The sequence below is a fragment of the Schistocerca nitens genome, chromosome 3 (genome assembly GCF_023898315.1).
Source record: "Schistocerca nitens isolate TAMUIC-IGC-003100 chromosome 3, iqSchNite1.1, whole genome shotgun sequence".
Lineage (NCBI taxonomy): Eukaryota > Metazoa > Arthropoda > Insecta > Orthoptera > Acrididae > Schistocerca > Schistocerca nitens.
The window spans coordinates 957,626,809-957,646,518 of NC_064616.1; the positions used below are offsets into that span (position 1 = coordinate 957,626,809).

The 19,710-nt window shown below is 42.7% G+C and overlaps 2 protein-coding genes across 2 annotated transcripts in view; one reads left to right on the forward strand and one right to left on the reverse strand.

The window, feature by feature from the left end:
- The window catches only part of LOC126249504 (ring-infected erythrocyte surface antigen-like), a 39,816-nt gene extending 24,102 nt beyond the window's left edge, over window positions 1-15,714 (forward strand). Inside the window, exon 2 of the mRNA XM_049951156.1 lies at window positions 15,617-15,714. Within this exon, the coding sequence (XP_049807113.1) occupies window positions 15,617-15,714 (98 nt within the window). The remainder of the gene's footprint in view (window positions 1-15,616) is intronic.
- Window positions 15,715-16,738: 1,024 nt separating this feature from the next.
- Window positions 16,739-19,710, reverse strand: part of LOC126249505 (neural Wiskott-Aldrich syndrome protein-like) — an 88,259-nt gene continuing 85,287 nt past the window's right edge. Inside the window, exon 3 of the mRNA XM_049951157.1 lies at window positions 16,739-16,766. Within this exon, the coding sequence (XP_049807114.1) occupies window positions 16,739-16,766 (28 nt within the window). The remainder of the gene's footprint in view (window positions 16,767-19,710) is intronic.

Sequence of the window (19,710 nt, forward strand, 5' to 3'; positions counted from 1 at the left end):
TACATATTGAATGCCAAGCAGAAGTCTCAAATTTGAGAGAAACTGTTTGGAAGTCTGAAAAGCTGTTAGCAGAGAGAGTAGACAATTGTAAACAGAAGTGTAATAGCAACACTTCCGATATTAATGAGCTGGAAAAGAAAATACAGGTGACACCTTGTCATGTGGTAACTAAAGTAGAGTACCATAAGTTACTGGAAGGGGAGGAAAAATTCGATCGTTCCAAGAAACATAAGGGATGGCATCCATTACACTTTCTGAAAAATTGTGAAAGAGTTTTCCCCGGAAATCTGAGTGACCAGGAGAAAATAAATTTGGTAATTAGTGCTATGACAGGAGACGCCAAAAATGGTGTCTCAGTTTAGAAACAGAACTTATGTCTTTTGATGAATTCAAACAGCAATTCATCAACGAATACTGGTCCACACAGAAGCAGGATTGCTTGTGGCGTGAGTTTATAATGGCTAAAATGTATGACAACAGGGGCAGAATGTCTATGAAAGACTTCTGTGAGTCGTAGTGCAAGAAAGTGATACATCTAAGGGGTCGCAGATCCGACTCCGAAATTATCTGGGGGCTTTGGAAAAAGCTTCCAGAAGACTCGGAAAGATATGTAGGAAGAAACCATCACAACTTCACGGTCTTACTAGAGCGCATTGAAGACGAAGACCACTGGAGAAATAACCGTGACAATCGACCGAACAATTCTAATGGGAATTATCGGAATGTAGACGATGATAACAGGGACGATCACGACGGTCGGTACAGCGTCAACGCCATTGTGCGGGGGCGTGGGAGGGGTCGCGGTCAGGGTGGACAAAGTGATCGCGGGAGAAATTATGGCCAACGAACACAAGAATTCAATGAACAGGAAAACTAAGGCCCGCGTGAGTGGAGGGTTCTCGCCGCGTTCAAAGACAATATAGACCCGATAGAGTTTCAGCCGCTAGGTAGGCTGCGTACGCAAAGTAATGGAGAGCGCAGCCAGGCAAGCACAGCGATGCAATGTAACGCTCACAACACGCCATACGGTGCCGGCAGTGGAACTCGGCCGGCAAGCCGACACTTGTCAATATGGGCCGGGCGAGAAACAGTACAGAGATACGTCAGAGAACGACCTACCGCAATACTACATCACGAGGTGGAGCAGTTAATAGTTGTGCGTGACGACATCCCCAGCAGGGATGATCTGGTACGCGTGAAAACAACGCAGAATTGCAATCAAGTAAATCGTGCTCATATCAGCACAGCAAATAAATGTGAAAAAAAAGATACGCAGAATAGTTTGCAAGATCAGCAGGTACGGGAATGGCGTGAAGAAATGAGTAATTTAGTCACAGGCTTAAAGCAATATGGATAGGAAGAGTCGACGAAGGAAGAGTTAATGAAGATTGAAGAGAAGGAAGACGAAAAACAGTTACTCCAAAAGGAGACGATACTTGCTAATGTTATAAATGAGGAAATAATAGACGTCGTGCAAAGATCGCGAGCAGTCGACATAAATGATAGGAAAAGAAATGAGGAGGAAAAGGTAGACGAGATATGTGAGTATGTTTTTGATGAAGATGACAATTTGCTAAGCGTGACTAAACTTGATATGGAAGCCACCCAATATCCTTACGATCGGAAAGTAAATAAAATTCATGCATATAATGTAACAGGAGAAAATGAGAACATATGGATCATCGAAATAGGGGAAGATTATACAAAGTTTGAAGTGAAAGCTGAGGTTCATAGGTCGTGTAATTCAGAGGATGACGTAAAATAAACAGCTTTGAACTGGCCTGGCTGTCTTTACAGTGGTAGAACTGAAACATTCTGATACTGTATTGACGAGAACGCGAAAGAACCGTTGCCGACCGATATACCACTGCCACGTCTCAGGCAGAGGAAGAAACCCAATTGACTGTACCTTTCCGTTCTGTGGATACTGTAGCAGCTAGTACAATGATTCCCTTTTCAGGAAAAACAACGGACGATGTGTCTGTATTAAGGCTACCGCTAAATTGGTTCACAGGACGAATGAAACATTCTGGCATATGGCTCGGTAACTGTACTTTAGTGTTGTAAAAACGTATATCATGCATCACGCAGGATTAAACAAAGCACAGCCGTTTGAACAGCTAGCTATCTGACTTTACCACTGGTATCGTAAGCAGAACAGTGCGAGGTTTTTTTAGGGAACAATAAATCGTCTGTCACAGAAGCGCAATCAATGAATTGAAGCATTTTCAGACACGAATGGAAGACAGAGGTGGAATAATACTTCTAAAAACGGTCCAACGGAATGGATATTGTTTAGAAAGCATGTTTTATGATGAATATCATCCAAAGGAAACCACTGACAATGGTATGCTGAGGGAAGTATATTAGAAAATGAGAACTAAAAGTAATTGATGAGTTGTATTTTCTGATCAGCAAAGTAAGTAGTGATGACTAAAACAGGATGCTTGAATCTAGAAAAGTATATCTGAAGAAGGGAAATTTACTAGCATGGAATATAAATTTAAATATTTGGAAGGTTTTTTTGAAGGTGTGTGTGTATAACCGAGATGGATGTAAAATCCAAACTATAAACAGCTGAGGCAAGAAGAGAACAGAATAATTGGAAACAGGAAGTTACATGAGAATGCTGAAGATTATATGGATAGATAGAAAAAGATGATGTGCAGGTACTTGCTCGAATTGGGAAAAGAAGTAATTTATCGCACAACGTGAGTGATAGTTATACCAGTTTATAACGTAACAACATGACAACTCAAACACACACACACACACACACACACACACACACACACACACACACACACACCGTAAAGAGAACTGCAGTAGATTCCCCAAATGTCCATTTATTCACGCAATATTGTCAATGTGAGGAAGGAATAGTTATCAATTCTGTATAATTAATCTCATTTTCTTTTTTCCTGTTTCACGAATTACATTTGTTATTAGCAGAATGTTTAGTGAACGTATCAAAGAGATTGCATATAGCAAAATGTTTGTAATCGCACCTTGGTTAGGCTTGTGCTATAGGCACCTGTGAATTGTAATCTGAAAAGGCAAGTTTGGTAATCACGCTGCAAATTGGCGTTCGCAAATGGCAGCGAAACTTCTGTCTTCATAGCAAGATGTGACTGGTCAGCGTAGCGGGTGAGGCTGGAACTAATCATTGAGCAGATAAAACGCAGCCGGATTCTGCTCCAATAGACATAAGGCTTGGAATGTGTATAGGTTTCTGGAATATTCATTGCTCGTGATGGCGTCTGGATGGAAGTAGATCGTGTACACGATAGTTAGGCTATACAAGGTTATTCAGGGACTTTGAACAATGACGAACTGAGCATGTACAGCAAAATCAACGCATCACCATCAGTAGGTAAGAATTACCATTTGTTTAGACTGTTTCTTCTAGTGAGGAGAAGGTAAGTGTTTATTACAAATTAATGTCAATAATTATCGAGTGACTTGAAAGTATCCTGATTCCTACCTTTTATTATGTGTTGAAAAACTCCGTGGAGTAACGTACTAATCTGACAGTAATTCTAAACAAAAATAATCAAAGCTGCTTCACTGATTTTGTCTTTCAGATGGAAACGAAAAATAAAACTTAGAGGCGAATTTTGACGAACTGAGCATGTACAGCAAAATCAACGCATCACCATCAGTAGGTAAGAATTACCATTTGTTTAGACTGTTTCTTCTAGTAAGGAGAAGGAAAGTGTTTATTACAAATTAATGTCAATAATTATCGAGTGACTTGAAAGTATCCTGATTCCGACCTTTTATTATGTGTTGAAAAACTTCGTGGAGTAACGTGCTAATCTCACAGTAATTCTAAACAAAAATAATCAAAGCTGCTTCACTGATTTTGTCTTTCAGATGGAAACTAAAAATAAAACTTAGAGGCGAATTTTCTAATGATGGGCTCTCACTTGAGTCTAAGTCTGTGTGGTAAACATTGAGTCTTCAATAAAGGATTGGAAAGAAGATTAGGGGCGAAATATGTATATTAACGGCCGTAATTTCAGTGTGTCATGTCTCTTCGGAACTATGACAGCCCTACTGAAAACAGGTGTTATAAATAGGTAACAGTTAGATCACACTTGAACTGATTGTTCGCAAGCATGTTAGCTACTGTCAACATACGTAAACAGGTTGCTTGTAGATCAAAACTGGCTCTGAGCACTATGGGACTTAACATCTGAGGTCATCAGTTCCCTAGAAATTAGAGCTACTTAAACCTAACCTAAGGACATCACACACATCCATGCCCGAGGCAGGATTCGAACCTGCGACAGTAGCGGTCGCACGGTTCCAGACTGAAGCCCCTAGAACCGCTCGGCCACACCGGCCGGCTGCTTATAGATCTGCTTGTAGTAAACATGTAGTAGTAAAATTAAGTACCAAATTCAAAATGGGCAACAGTAGTAACATAAATAAATCATTCAGCTTATGAAAGCCACGTCACTGTAATAAGGGTGTAGAATGTTCAGATAAGTAATAATAAATCCATAAGTAAACGTCCGTTATAATCTAGATAAGTAAGTAGGGCCGCTACGATATATTAGAACACATCCTGAGGCATCAAGGACTCGTTAGTTTGATAATGGACGGAGGTGTAAAGATAATTTGTTGTAGGTACTAGCAGCAATGCAGAGATGACCATTACAACGGCCCATGACTGACGTTTTACAAGACGCCTTCCGACTGCAGCAGAACGCATTACTTGATTTTCAGCAAAAGTCATCTCAGTATTATGAAATAAGAGAATTACGAAGTGGAGAAACAGTGAAGGATTACTACAAAAGAAGGGAAAGTTTGTCGCAGGCGTCATAATTAATTTTGATAGGAAGCGTCAGGTAGCGGTAGGCTCGTTTATTCGCGGCTGTTACGTTCACGCGCTGACGTGCAGATTTCAATTTTTGGATGGCGCGCACCGCCATTAGCGGTGCTCTCGCTGCGTCGGTCAACCACAGGAACACCAGCGGTCGGCATCAATACCAATCGTCGATGCCAGTAATCGACGCAGCTTTCCGGGTTTGCCTCCTGGCGTCGATACACGGAAGGGCCGTTAATATCAAAAACCGACGAACCGACCGACAACCAATGGGAGAGCGGAAAAAATAGAAGAGTGCACTGGCGATAGGCGGTCGCCGTCGCTACCTCAATTTATGCTTCCCGCTGCGCGATCGCCATTCATCCACGTGATTTAATATGCGCCAGCCAGCCCCGAGATCATGATGCGCACGCGAAGTTGTGGAGCCCGCGGCGCATAAGGGGGTTTGCCCCACTGACCTGGTCTTTACGGTCACCAGCAGTCAGCTCGCCTTGACGACATCAGTCGAGAATGTCTGGCCTCACGTTGCACATATTTCTGCTTTTTGCATGCAAGTGTTACTCTACCTATGTATGGAGAAATGCTTCAGGCAAAAATTCAGTGACAATACGCTAGCGTAGTGTTCCTGATCAGGATAGACAAGTGCGGGCTCGCCTGGAGAGTGCTCAAAGTAAAGAAAGATTTGGCGCTGCTTGCTCGAAATCCCCAAGTTGTAGGTCAGCCGCCTATTTTGAAATGTTATCTTTCTTCCTTACACAACCGGCCGGTGTGGCCGAGCGGTTCTAGGCGCTACAGTCTTGAACTGTGCGACCGCTACGCCCGCATCTCGTGGTCGTGCGGTAGCGTTCTCGCTTCCAACGCCCGGGTTCCCGGGTTCGATTCCCGACGGGATTTTCTCTGCCTCGTGATGGCTGGGTGTTGTGTGATGTCCTTAGGTTAGTTAGGTTTAAGTAGTTCTAAGTTCTAGGGGACTGATGACCATAGATGTTAAGTCCCATAGTGCTCAGAGCCATTTGAACCATTTTTTTGAAGCGACCGCTACGGTCGCAGGTACGAATCCTGCCTCGGGCATGGATGTGTGTGATGCCCTTAGGTTAGTTAGGTTTAAGTAGTTCTAAGTTCTAGAGGACTAATGACCTCAGAAGTTAAGTCCCATAGTGCTCAGAGCCATTTGAACCATTTCCCTCACACAACGGCCTGTTTTCTGGAGGTGTGTGAGAGTTATATCGCAATTGTATGAGATGAGTGTAGATGATTGTAATGGAAGTCCGTATTATGTGGACTCTAATTTGTGTTGCATGATGATGAGAGATGGAATATAATAAGACCTGGCACCAGCATACAGCCTCTTCTTCTCCAGTAGTAAATACGAGACCGTCGAGTTTACATCCCACCGTCGAGTTTACATCCCTTTCGGCTTAGGCATCACCAATCAATCACATGCCCTCGTTTCATAAATCACTGACGAGAGTGGCGAGTCTAGTGATCTGGCATTTTACGCCACCACCTCTGCTCCTTTTTATGGCCATTGCCTGTTCAAATACCGGCACTTACAGTTTATTCTATCGCAATGATTCGAACCGGCCGCTTTCGAGTCGAATGCCGTCCCAAAGGCAGGTGTCAGAGGCCATGGAAGCGCTCTAAGAGATAAGTTGATTTTCCATTGAACATAAATGGTTTAATTCATATGTGGTCTACCTCTGGGCGCAATCAGAATGGTTTGCCCATAAAAGACCCACAGAAGTCAGTAAGAAAACACATCAGAGGTGGCAAGGCGCCGGTACAAGAGAGAGCTTACGACCTGTACCGGTGTGGCCAGCTGTCAACACGCGATTGCCTTTGGCTTTGCACATCACATCACATCACAGTAAATAAGGGCTGACTCGTCGTCAGCAGTTCGGGGAACAACAGTCGCTGCTAAAAAATGGTTCAGATGGCTCTGAGCACTATGGAACTTAACATCTATGGTCATCAGTCCCCTAGAACTTAGAACTACTTAAACCTAACTAACCTAAGGACAGCACACAACACCCAGCCACCACGAGGCAGAGAAAATCCCTGACCCCGCCGGGAATTGAACCCGGGAACCCGCGCGTGGGAAGCGAGAACGCTACCGCACGACCACGGGATGCAGGCAGTCGCTGCTAAAGCTAGTCTTACTTGACGCGAAGGCCAAAAGAGTATACACCACCAAATAAAATTTTTATGAAAAATATCAATTTTTTATTAGATTAAATGGGTGATTTCTACACCAATAAAGGAAGCATTACTGATGAGAAAAGCACAGGATTCTATTCGCACATTTAACGCTGCAAACATGGACATAGGCAAATTGAAAGTTCCCGTCTACCTAGATTTCCAAAATTGATTCCACACCGTATCACTTTGTCCACTGATACAGGCAAGATCATACGAAGCTTCCTCAGATATTTGTTATTTGCTCTAAGGAGCTGTGTGAGTGACAGGACATACTATGAACCATTGCAGTCGAGTACTCAGTATAGACAAACGTATAGTCTAGATAGTCCTGAACAGTGACTGTACTGGTAAGACACCGACCTCTCCCTTAGGAAGACGAAACTTCAAATCCCCGACTCACCCTCCGCGTTTAGGTTTTCTTCTCTTCCCATGAATTGCAAGAGGCCGATGCCAGGATGTCACACTCTACCTTGTCGGTGATGGGACATTGAACCACAACTATCCTTCCTTCATGCCCGCCTCTCGTGGTCGTGCGGTAGCGTTCTCGCTTCCCACGCCCGGGTTCCCGGGTTCGATTCCCGACGGGGTCAGGGATTTTCTCTGCCTCGTGATGGCTGAGTGTTGTGTGTGATGTCCTTAGGTTAGTTAGGTCTAGGTAGTTCTAAGTTCTAGGGGACTGATGACCATAGATGTTAAGTCCCATGGTGCTCAGAGCCATTTTTCCTTCCTTCATTTCCTTCCTCCAAAAATACGTAACTCACGTCTGGACACCTCCTCTAACGACGCCGTAGAACACCCGAATTGTGGAGATCAACATTTCTGGGTAGTTGATTTATTTCCCTTGTCACCTTGATTCACAAATATTTAGGCTTGTTTTAAAAATCGCTACAATATTTTCCAATGAACAGGAAAAGAAAGCTGGTTATACGCGTGCCGTCAGCTAGTTCTGATGCATCTGCACATCGAAATGGATCAGCCGAGGTGAGGCCGCCCAGCAAGTGTTATCGCTTGTCACTTCAGCCATTTTCTGGGGGTCAGGGTTCGTCGAGGAGCCTGCGCACTTACCTCCAGCGTCAAAGAGAGCCGGCGACTCTGGACGGCGCCTGACATGGCCTTACGTCACTAAGATGACAGAACATCTAGTATCAGCAATGTCGTTGTCCTCCACCAACAGTTGCTGTCTCAGCATACTCGCTGCCAACAATTACCAACGAAGCAACTTGAGGAAATTATCAAGTAGAAAAAGAGTATGGCTGTTGTGTAAGCATTATTAAGGCTGCGCTCGCCGTGGTACTCGCACATGCAACTCTGTACCCAGAAGCAGCCAATGTTCTTAGGCAGTATTAGCATGTCAAAGATGCTAGGAGAATCCTTTGAAACTGCGAGAAGGTAAAAGATTAGTTTGAAGATCCAGCAATCGTGACTGATCGTCAGATGTGACCTTCTTCTGTACTATATTGTCTGCGTACGGACTATAACAGCAAATTCACATATTACGATGTGTTCGGATACATGTGTACTTCAGAAATTTCCTCCACCAATTCTCAAGCCGTATAAAATTGATAGCGGTGTATAAAAAAGCAAAATACCACCTGCAATCCACTGTAGAGTGGCTTGCAGGCAGGAGTCAGCTCTTCACAGTTTTTCCACTCACTGAAGAAATACAGATGGTGAACGGGTATTCATTGGACAAATATATTATACTAGCGCTGAAATGTGATTACATTTTCACGCAATTTGGGTGCATAGGTCCTGAGAAATCAGTACCCAGAACAACCACCTCTGGCCGTAATAACGGCCTTTATACGTCTGGGCATTGAGTCAAACAGAGCTTGGATTGCGTGTACAGGTACAGCTGCCCATGCAGCTTCAACACGATACCACAGTTCATCAAGAGTAGTGACTGGCTATTGTGACGAGCCAGTTGCTCGGCCACCATTGACCAGACGTTTTCAGTTGGTGAGAGATCTGGAGAATGTGCTGGCCAGGACAGCTGTCGAACATTCAGAACATCCAGAAGGCGGTCGTGCATTATCCTGCTGAAATGTAGGGTTTCGCAGGGATCGGATGAAGGGTACAGCCACGGGTCGTAACACATCTGAAATGAAACGCCCACTGTTCAAAGTGCCGTCAGTGCGAATAAGAGGTGACCGACACGTGTAACCAATGGCACCCCATACCATCACGCCGGGTGATACGCCAGTATGGCGATGACGAATACACGCTTCCAATGTGCGTTCACTGCGATGTCTCCAAACACGTATGAGACCATCATGATGCTGTAAACAGAACCAGGATTCATCCGAAAAAATGACGTTTTGCCATTCGTGCACCGAGGTTCGTCGTTGAGTACACCATCGCAGGCGCTCCTGTCTGTGATGCAGCGTCAAGGGTAACCGCAGCCATGGTCTCCGAGCTGATAGTCCATGCCGCTGCAAACGTCGTCGAACTGTTCGTGCAGATGGTTGTTGTCTCGCAAAAGTCCCCATCTGTTGACTCAGGGATCGAGACGTGGTTGCACCATCCGTTACAGCCATGCGGATAAGATGCCTGTCATATCGACTGCTAGTGATACAAGGCCGTTGGGATCCAGCATGGCGTGGATCCAGCATGGCGTTCCGTATTACCCTCCTGAACCCACCGATTCCATATTCTGCTAACAGTCATTGGATCTCGACCAACGGCAGCAGCAATGTTGCAATACGATAAACCGCAATCGCGATAGGCTACAATCCAACCTTTATGGAAGTCGGAAACGTGATGGTACGCATTTCTCCTCCTTACACGAGGCATCACAACAACGTTTCACCAGGCAACGCCGGTCAACTGCTGTTTGTGTATAAGAAATCGGTTGGAAACTTTCCTCATGCAGCACGTTGTAGGTGTCGCCACCGGCGCCAACCTTGTGTGAATGCTCTGAAAAGCTAATCATTTGCATATCACAGCATCTTCTTCCTGTCGATTAAATTTCGCGTCTGTAGCACGTCATCTTCGTCGTGTAGCAATTTTAATGGCAAGTAGTGTGCAATAAACTGACGCAACCGGTTGACAATATACTTCACTTATTCAACATTTATTGACAACATATATACTTACGACATTTGGGGGAGGGAAAGAGGGGAGGGAATTTGCGATCTAAATGCACTGCAGCTGATAAAGCTGGAGAGAGGGAAGAATTCTCACATCTGCTCCGTTTCCTTCAATGCCATACAGTCGATTTCACAGAGGTACGCTGCGGATAAATGTCGCAGTTGATTCAGGGTTCTGCTGGGTGTCAGGGAATGTAGGGATTCTGGTAAATGAGTATGTTGACTTTGCAGGCAAGGAAGCTTGAGAGGAAAACATTGTTTTAACATGTGTGCCCGTTAATAGCCATTTCCTCACTTTTGAACCAGAAAGTCGTGAGCAGTGTGGGGGCTGAATTGCTGGCAATGTCGGAAAGTATTCTTCGGTCTGTGAACTAACTTTCCATCTGTGGTAAGGTTCCTTTCGGTCTTAGAGATAGGATGAAGTAGCAGTGACCAATCTATTTATACGTCCTAGTCTCTTGCTCATGGCTTCTCGAACTAGAGTGAAGACCCACCAAATTGTTGAGCTTGTGACGAGTGCAGTTAAATATTTCTGTTTTTACGATTGGGCAGCAATAAATTCAAGTGAGGACCAGATTTCTTATTTATCTGGCGATGAAACGAGTATAGCACGCCAGACTCCAATCGAACTGTTAGCATGGAGATTTTAGTGAGTGATAGAGCGGCTGGCGAAACTCATTTCGTTACTCGGCTATCCGGCCACATATATCTGTTATAGCCATCTAGGCTAATACCATTTGCTTTTGCTATTCCTTCTCTTTTATACTGAGAACAGAAACATGACAAGGTTTTATAGTATGTTTCTTTGTATATGTATGTGTGTTTCACAACAGAAATCTTAGGGAATATTTTACTGTTTTATTACTGATGTGATTTTCAGTCCGAAGATTGGTTTGATGGACCTCTCCATGGTACTCAATCCTGTGCAAGCTTCGTTATCTCCGAATAACTACTGCAACATACACCCTTCTGGATCTGCTTACTATATTTGCCGTGGCGCGCACGGCCACACAAACGCAATGGTCGGCTACCGCGGCAAAGTTAAGCGACGCCTGCAACTTAGTACCGGGGCGTTCCGCCAGCCTGCGCTAGAGGCGTCCTCGCCAAACATTCAATCAACCGCGAACTACGCACGCGCACGAGCCTTTTTCCAGCGCGGATGGTTACACGATGATATCACCATCCGCCAATCAGGGACCGCCAATGGCCGCCGATCATCACTCCGGAATCAGCGGAGGAAGACTGGAGCCGCCGGGATAAATAGCAGGAAGAAAATAAAGTAGGCGTCTTTCGACCCGCCGCGGACTACCGCCAGGACGAGACTTCGACGCAGCCGGAATGTCCAGGTGCCCGTCTTCGCTACGCCGGCTACCGACCCCGGACTATGCGCCCGTCTACTTCGCTGGCATCCGTCGGAGAGCGTCGAGATATAACCAGACAAAGGAATGTAAATTCAGCTCAGTTGCTAATATTTCAATTCAATAAGGTGGCATAATTCTTCGGCTTATTATAAAATTTTGGCAGGAGAAGTTTTTTTGGTTTTCGAAGGAAGTTTATCTTTTTGTAAAATTAAGCGGTGGCCTGGCTCCACCTAAAAAATTTTTTTTGTTCGCAACTGTGTGTTAATCTGTGGATATAACAATATTCATTTCTTCGTCTCCCTCTACGATCCTTACCCCCATGCTTTCCTCCAGTATTAAACTGCTGATCCCTTGATGTCTCAGAATCTGTCCGACAAACTGATCCTTTTTTTCTAGTAAGGTTGCGCCACAAATATGTTTTTTCTCGAATTCTATTCAGTATCTCCTCGTTAGTTACGTGATATACGCATCTAAACTTCAACATCACATATCTTCTGTAGCAACACATTTGAAAAGTACGATACGTGTGATATTGGTTTCTTTTACTGGTTGCTGAATGTACAGATTGAATAACGTCGGGGATAGGCTGCAACTCTGTGTCACTGCCTTCTGAACCACTGCTCCACCTTCATGCCCCTCGACTCTTTACCTGCCATTTGGCTTCTGTATAAGTTGTAAATCGCCTTTCGCTCAATGTATTTTACTCTCGATGTATTCCAATCGATATTTTGAAAAGCTTTCTCTGAGTCTTCAAATGTATGTTTTCCTTTCCTTAACCTATTTTCCAAGGCAAGTTGTAGAGTCAATGTTCCTAAATTTATCCAGAATCCGAACTGATCCTCCCCGAGGTCGGAATCTACGAGTTTTTCCATTCTTATAAGAGGAATTCGTGTTAGTATTTTGCATCCGTGGTTTACTAAGCTGATAATTTGGTAATATTCACACCTGTCAGACCTGCTTTTCTTGTAACTGTAATTGTTGTATTCTTCTAGATTACTGACTGTATTTCGCTTATCTCACACATATTGCATTCAAGATGGAAGAGTTTTATCGTAGCTGGTTCTCCCAAGGGTATTAGTAGTTCGGCCGGAATGTCGTCTGTTTCCGAGTCCATGTTTCGACGTAGATGTTTTATTGCTATGTCAAATATTCTTTCGTTATGCAATGCTTTACATCTACATCTACAATGATACTATGCGAATCACGTTTAAGAGCCTGGGAGAGGGTTCATCGGTCCAACTTCACAATTCTCTATTATTCCAATCTCGTACAGCGCGAGGAAGGATCAAATGGTTCAAACGGCTCTAAGCACTGTGGGAGTTAACATCTGTGGTCATCCGTCCCCTAGACTTAGAAACTACTTAAACCTAACTAACCTAAGAACATCACACACAGCGATGCCCGAGGCAGGATTCGAACCTGCGATCGTAGTAGGCGCGCGATTCCGGACTGAAGCGCCTCGAACCTCTCGTCCACAGCAGCCGGCTGCTCAGAAAGAAAGAACACCTACATCTCTCTGTACGAGCTCTGATTTCTGTTATATTATCATGGTGATAGTTTCTCCCTATGTAGGTCGGTGTCAACAAAACATTTTAGCATTCGGAGGAGATAGTTGGTGATCGGAAATTCGTGAGAAGATTTCGCCGCAACGAAAAACACCTTTGTTTTAATGATGTCCACCCCAACTCCTGTATCATTTCAGTGACACTCTCTCCCCTATTTCGCGGTAATACAAAACGTGCTGCTCTTTTTTTAACTTTTTCAATGTGCTCCGTCAGTCCTATCTGGTAAGAAGTCCACACCGCGCAGTTGCTTTCTAAAAGAGGACGTACAAACGTAGTGTAGGCAGTCTCCTTAGTAGGTCTTTTACAGTTTCTAAGTGTCCTGCCAATAAAATGCAGATTTGGGTTAGCCTTCCCCACAACATTTTCTTAGTGTTCCTTCCAACTTCAGTTGTTCGTAATTGTAATTCCTAGGTAATTAGCTGACGTTACGGCCTTTAGATCTTACTGATTTATCGTATAATAGAAATTTAATGGATTCCTTTTAGCACTCATGTGGATAATCTCATACTTTTCATTATTTAGGGTCAATTACCGAGTTTTGCACCATGCAGATATCTTTTCTAAATCGTTTGACAGTTTGTTTTATCTTCTGATGAATGTATTAGTCGATAAACGACAGCGTCATCTGCAAACAACCTAAGAGGGCTGCTCAGATTGTCTCCCAAATCGTTTATATAGACCAGCAGGGGGCCTATAACTCTACCTTGGGGAATGCCAGATATCTCTTCTGTTCTACTCCATGACTTTCCGTCAGTTACTACGAACTGTGACCTCTCTGACAGGAAATCACTATTCCAGTCACATAACTGAGACGATATTCCATAAGCACGCAATTTCACTACAAGCCGCTTGTGTGGTAGTGTCAAAAGCCTTCCGGAAGTCCAGAAATACGGAATCAATCTGAAATCCTTTGTCAATAGCATTCAACATTTCATGTGAGCAAAGAGCTAGATGTGTTTCACAAGAACTATGTTTTCTAAATCCATGACTGTGTGTCATTAGACCGTTTTCTTCGAGGGAATTAATAGTGTTTGAACACAATATGTCCCAAAAGCACGCTGCATAGCGACGTTGATGATACGGACCTGTCATTTAGTGGATTACTCCTACTACCTTTATTGAATATGAATGCGACCTGTGCAACTTTCCAGTCTTTGGGTAATGATCTTTGGTAGAGCGAACAGTTGTATTAAGTAAGGAGCTATTGTATCAGCATACTCTGAAAGGAACCTAATTGGTATACAGTCTGGATCAGAAGACTTGCTTCTCCTAAGTGATTTAAGTTGCTTCACTACTCCGAGGGTTTTTACTTCTACGTTACTCATGTTGGTTTCTGCCCTTGATTCGAACTCTTTAATAATTTTAATCATATTCATGACACATGCTTTAGTCGTAACCCCAAATGATTCTGTCACCCTCGTCACCGTTAAAGCTTAGAGAAAGCAGACTTCATTTGTACGGGGGTACGGGCCTTTGGGAGGCAGGACGATGAGATCAAGGAAGTTGTCGATCAGGATTTTCCCAACACGATTTAGAAGTTCTGGTGGGTTACATGAGCATGTGGAAATAATTGTTCCGTCTTGATTCGGTTGTTCTGAGCAGTAATTATTTGGTCGTATGAAACGAGACAGGGAGGGTCCAGGTCGGACGTGGGAGCGTTTCGTTTGGGGTACGTTTTCGTGGCATTCCCTCGAAGGCACAGTAGATCAACGCGTATGTGTGTCGATCTTTGGAGACCATGTCCACCCCTACATGCAGTTTGCTTTTCACCAGCAGAATGCATCTACCAGGAGGACAATGTCACCCTTCACACTGCTCCAATGTACGCGCATGGTTCGGAGATCACCAGGATGTGTGTACCGCACTCTTATGGTTGCCAGCCTCCACCGAACTGAATCCCTATCTAAAACCTATGTGAACCTCGAACGGTCTGTGCGCGCTATGGATCCTTACCCCAGAAACAGCGTAGTGTACATGTCACTGGAGTCGTCATGGGTCCACATCCCTGTTGGTACCTACCAGAACCTCAGTCCCTCTTCTCCTACACATCTCGAGCGGGCCGCGCTGCAAAATGTGATTATTCAGGCTTTTGACAGATCGTCACATTAATGTGACGGAACTGTGTATTCTTTGGAGTCGTATACTACTTCAGACCTATATGCTGGAACTTAGTGGAAGAAGGGCGCAGTGGTCATTGATGCCGAGTGTAATTTTTAATAGAACAGACTCTACTACATATTATCAAATTTTAAGTCCATAATATTTTGAGGTTGTTGCGCAAGTGAGTTCGAATTTTCAAGGAGGATAAATTTCTTCATAGTCCTCCACAGATCTTCCAGTGCGGACTGCATGGTCTTCTTCTCCAGACTTGACGCTATACTTGCTCAGCTATATTCTTACGAAGAGATTTTGGTTTCATTCGGGATTTCAACATGAAGTTTATTGTTCTTTCTAAACATAAAATAATGTTAGTGGATGTACTTCAATCTTAAAGTCTGGTAAGTCAATGTAAATTTCAACTACATATCAGGAATGTAAGCGGCTACTAATTTTTCCCACTGTTTTCAGCAATTAGACAACAAGCTCTGATGTTATTGTCTGCAGTCATGCAGCTGTCAGATGATGATGTAAATACAGTAATGCTGAATGGAGTGAATGGAGTCTGATATCTCAAAGTAGTAAGCAAAATACGTTCAATTTGAGTGATGGAGGCACGACTAGCTTCTGTAAACCCTGCAGTATTAACGTTGACATATCCAGAATAACACGCCGACCCCGTGAAAACGCGTAATAATACCAGGAAAAAAATCTTCCTACGAATATCATGTTAATATTTACAGTGACGTCAAAATGTGGGAGCGACGTATTCAACAAGATCTCAATGACATGATAAAGGTAAAACAGAATGCATTACTGGCATGCTCCGGAACACTTTGCTTAGGGCACAGAGAGCAAATCAAGACACACTTTCAACACGAGAACAATGAATTTTAGTGTTCAATTACAGATGTAGCATATCGCAGATTTTTTTACTAACATAATGCAGTCAAATTGTAATAAAAATATCATTGCTGCACAAAGGGTTAGCTAACTAACACAAAGGCTACAAACGGTAAAAATTACAATTTCATGCTAGATACTAAATATTCAACGGTAATGAAGTCTAATTATATTTGGTTTACGGCGCTGGGTAAAACTAACAATTTTATTTCAGTAGTGACAGATACTACCGCTTTCTGTGCCAACTTCATGTCCAGTTAAGGCCGCCGAACTACACATTGCTCCCCATATCAGCAGTCGTTACAGAAGAATCTAACGTAAAACCGGGATCTTGATCTCTAGTGTTCCCAGTTTCACTACCCTGCTGTTGACCATCGCTATTGCAATTAATCATCTTGCTGTCGGTGGAGCATTCATTTCCAGCTATCACGATAAGTGATCAATAATAGTAGAAACATACAGATATCTCATCTATGTTTGCTCATATGGTACGAGAATAACCGTGGCGAAAATCTGAAAAATAAATTACCCTCCGGTTATATTGGCAAGGTCACCTGTTAATAACAGCTTTCTGCCTTTTGCACTGGGGTATGTAGTCATTCAAGTACTGCTCTACATGTCGCTTGTGATTTCTGCGACTCATCGTTCGGTAAGTCACCGTCCTTACCATCTCCAAATGGACAGTATCGTTCAGTCCCTCACACTGTTCACCATTCGTCTGCAGAAATGTCAAGATATTATACTGAGCGTACTTTTCAGTTTGGATCGTCGCGTTACCGTAATTTTTTCGGTGTCCATGCATAACTTCAAAATCAATTTCACTAATACAAAACTCCCACTGGTCAAAAGACAATATGGATCCTTCAGGCCCTTCAGCCATTTTAATGCTGCTTTATGAGTTACTGCTTTGAAATATCTACCATAAAAGTGGCACGGAAGTTTCTGATACAATAAATCAGTATTAGCATCTCATTTAAATATAACACCTGTAAATAATGTTGCACTAAATACAATGATGTTACTTCCAACCACAGAGAATGAAGTTAATAAAACCGTTCAATAACTAAAAAAAAATTAAGTCGGTAGGCTTAGATTAAGTACTAATGTGTGTACTGAAACAATGCATAGGGATTATACAAGGCCCCTTAAGAAATATAATAAATGAATCCTTCACATCAGGGACATTTCCAGAGCATTTAAAACAGGCAAGAGTTATACCTTGGTTTAAGAAAAGTAATACAGAAGACATAGATATTTACCGGCCCATTTCCCTACTGTCACCATTCACAAAAATAATATAAGCAATTATGAAAGACAGGTTAATGAATTACCTGAATAAATACAATCTTTTAAAGGAAACACAGTTTGGTTTCCGAAGTGGCAAAAATATGGAGTCAGCCATAGTAGAAATCACAGAAGATCTACTTGATGCTCTAGATAAAGACGAGTGTGTCACAAGCATATTTTTGGATCTTTCTAAAGCCTTTGATACAGACGACTACAAGATTCTATTAAATAAATTAGAAGCATTAGGAATAAGAGGGCTTGCTAAAGACTGGTTTCGATCATACCTAGCAGATAGGATACGAAGAGTAGAGATAACAGATTAAAACTGTGTGCCCGACCGAGACTCGAACTCGGGACCTTTGCCTTTCGCGGGCAAGTGCTCTACCAACAGAGCTACCGAAGCACGACTCACACACGGTACTCACAGCTTTACTTTTGCCGGTATCTCGTCTCCCACCTTCCAAACTTTACAGAAGCTCTCCTGCGAACCTTGCAGAACTAGCACACTCCGCTGCAGAGTGAAAATCTCATTCTGGAAACATCCCCCAGGCTGTGGCTAAGCCATGTCTCCGCAATATCCTTTCTTTCAGGAGTGCTAGTTCTGCAACGTTCGCAGGAGAGCTTCTGTAAAGTTTGGAAGGTGGGAGACGAGATACTGGCAGAAGTAAAGCTGTGAGTACCGGGCGTGAGTCGTGCTCAGTTGGTAGAGCACTTGCCCGCGAAAGGCAAAGGTCCCGAGTTCGAGTCTCGGTCGAGCACACAGTTTTAATCTGCCAGGAAGTTTCATATCAGCGCACACTCCGCTGCAGAGTGAAAATCTCATTCTGGAGTAGAGATAACACGTACCTTACATAGATCTAAACGTTTAGTAAAACACTTACCATAACCAAAACACATTAATACAGGAGTTCTGCAAGATAGCATATTAGGACCAATACTATTTCTGATATACATCAATGACTTTCCCAGTAGTGTTACTCATGGTGAAAAAATTATCTTCGCTGTTGACAGCGATATTATAGTCCCGTAGGAAAAAAGAGAACTCCTTACAGAGAAAGCTAATGAAACTCTCAAGGAAGTTTATGACTGGTCAGTAGGCCCTAAAGTGACATTGAACATAAAGAAAACTAATGCTATTAATTTCAGTTTGAAGAGGAAAAATGATAATGTTAAATTAAATGTAGATAGCACCTTTATAGACTGTGTAACGAATGCAAAATTTCTAGGAATGAATATTGATTCTCAGATGAAGTGGTGTGAACACACGAAGTTACTTGCAAACATAATGTCATCAGCAATTATGCCCTTGTAATTCTATCACCAGTGTGTAGCATGCAGTGTCCTTGTGTTACATATTATTCATATGTACATTCAATTGATAACTATGGCAATCTTTTTTTGGGAATAAACGCACAAAATATGAACACAATTTTCAAACTACGGAAAAGAGCCATAAGAATAATAACCAAAAGTACTAGTCGATGTCATTGTAAAGATCTGTTCAAAACACTGGAGATTTTAACTGCTGCATGTGAACACATTTATCAGTCAGTTGTAAACGTCAAAAATAACATTGGTAATTACTGCACAAACAGCTCTGTCCATGACTATGCAACAAGAGCTAGACGCAACTTACATTTACCAAGAAAAAATAAACATAAAACTCAAAACAGCATTTTCTACGAAGTAATAAAACTATGCAATAAATTACCAAAAGAGAGCAAAGGAATTGCAAAAATATACTTATTTAAAAAGGAAGCTAAAATGTACATGTTATGCAATACATTTTATACATTGATGAATTACTTAGATAAAACAGAGTAGGGGTTTGATATAAAAAATGTTATATAAATAAGTATTAATAATGATCATAAAACATCCAACATTCCAGATAACACCTTCACATTATGTTTTTCTCCTTCTTTTTTCATTTCTAGAAATACTTACCTCCAAGCTATGCATAGCACAATACTAACATCTCTTCCTCTTTCTGAGCTCAACATCTCCCTCATTACAGAGGGATGCTGACTCAGTTTTTCAGAATAGCATGCGGGAAGTTGCGGTACAGAAAATGGCCCGGAGATCACCTGTGTGTGTGTGTGTGTGTGTGTGTGTGTGTGTGTGTGTGTGTGTGTGTGTGTGCGGCAGTGACTGATAGTGAGATATGAGTAAACAGTGTGGCATTACATTATTTATTAAGTTATTTGTAGAAAAAGTATTGTATACCGGGAATAAATCTAATGATTGTAAATGTATGTGTATACGAATTAGCTTATTGTAAATTGGTCTAGACTTGTAAATACTTTGACGTGTCCTATATCCTTGGAAAAGGGGTCAATAAAGCTACTACTACTACCACTACTGCCGGCCGCGGT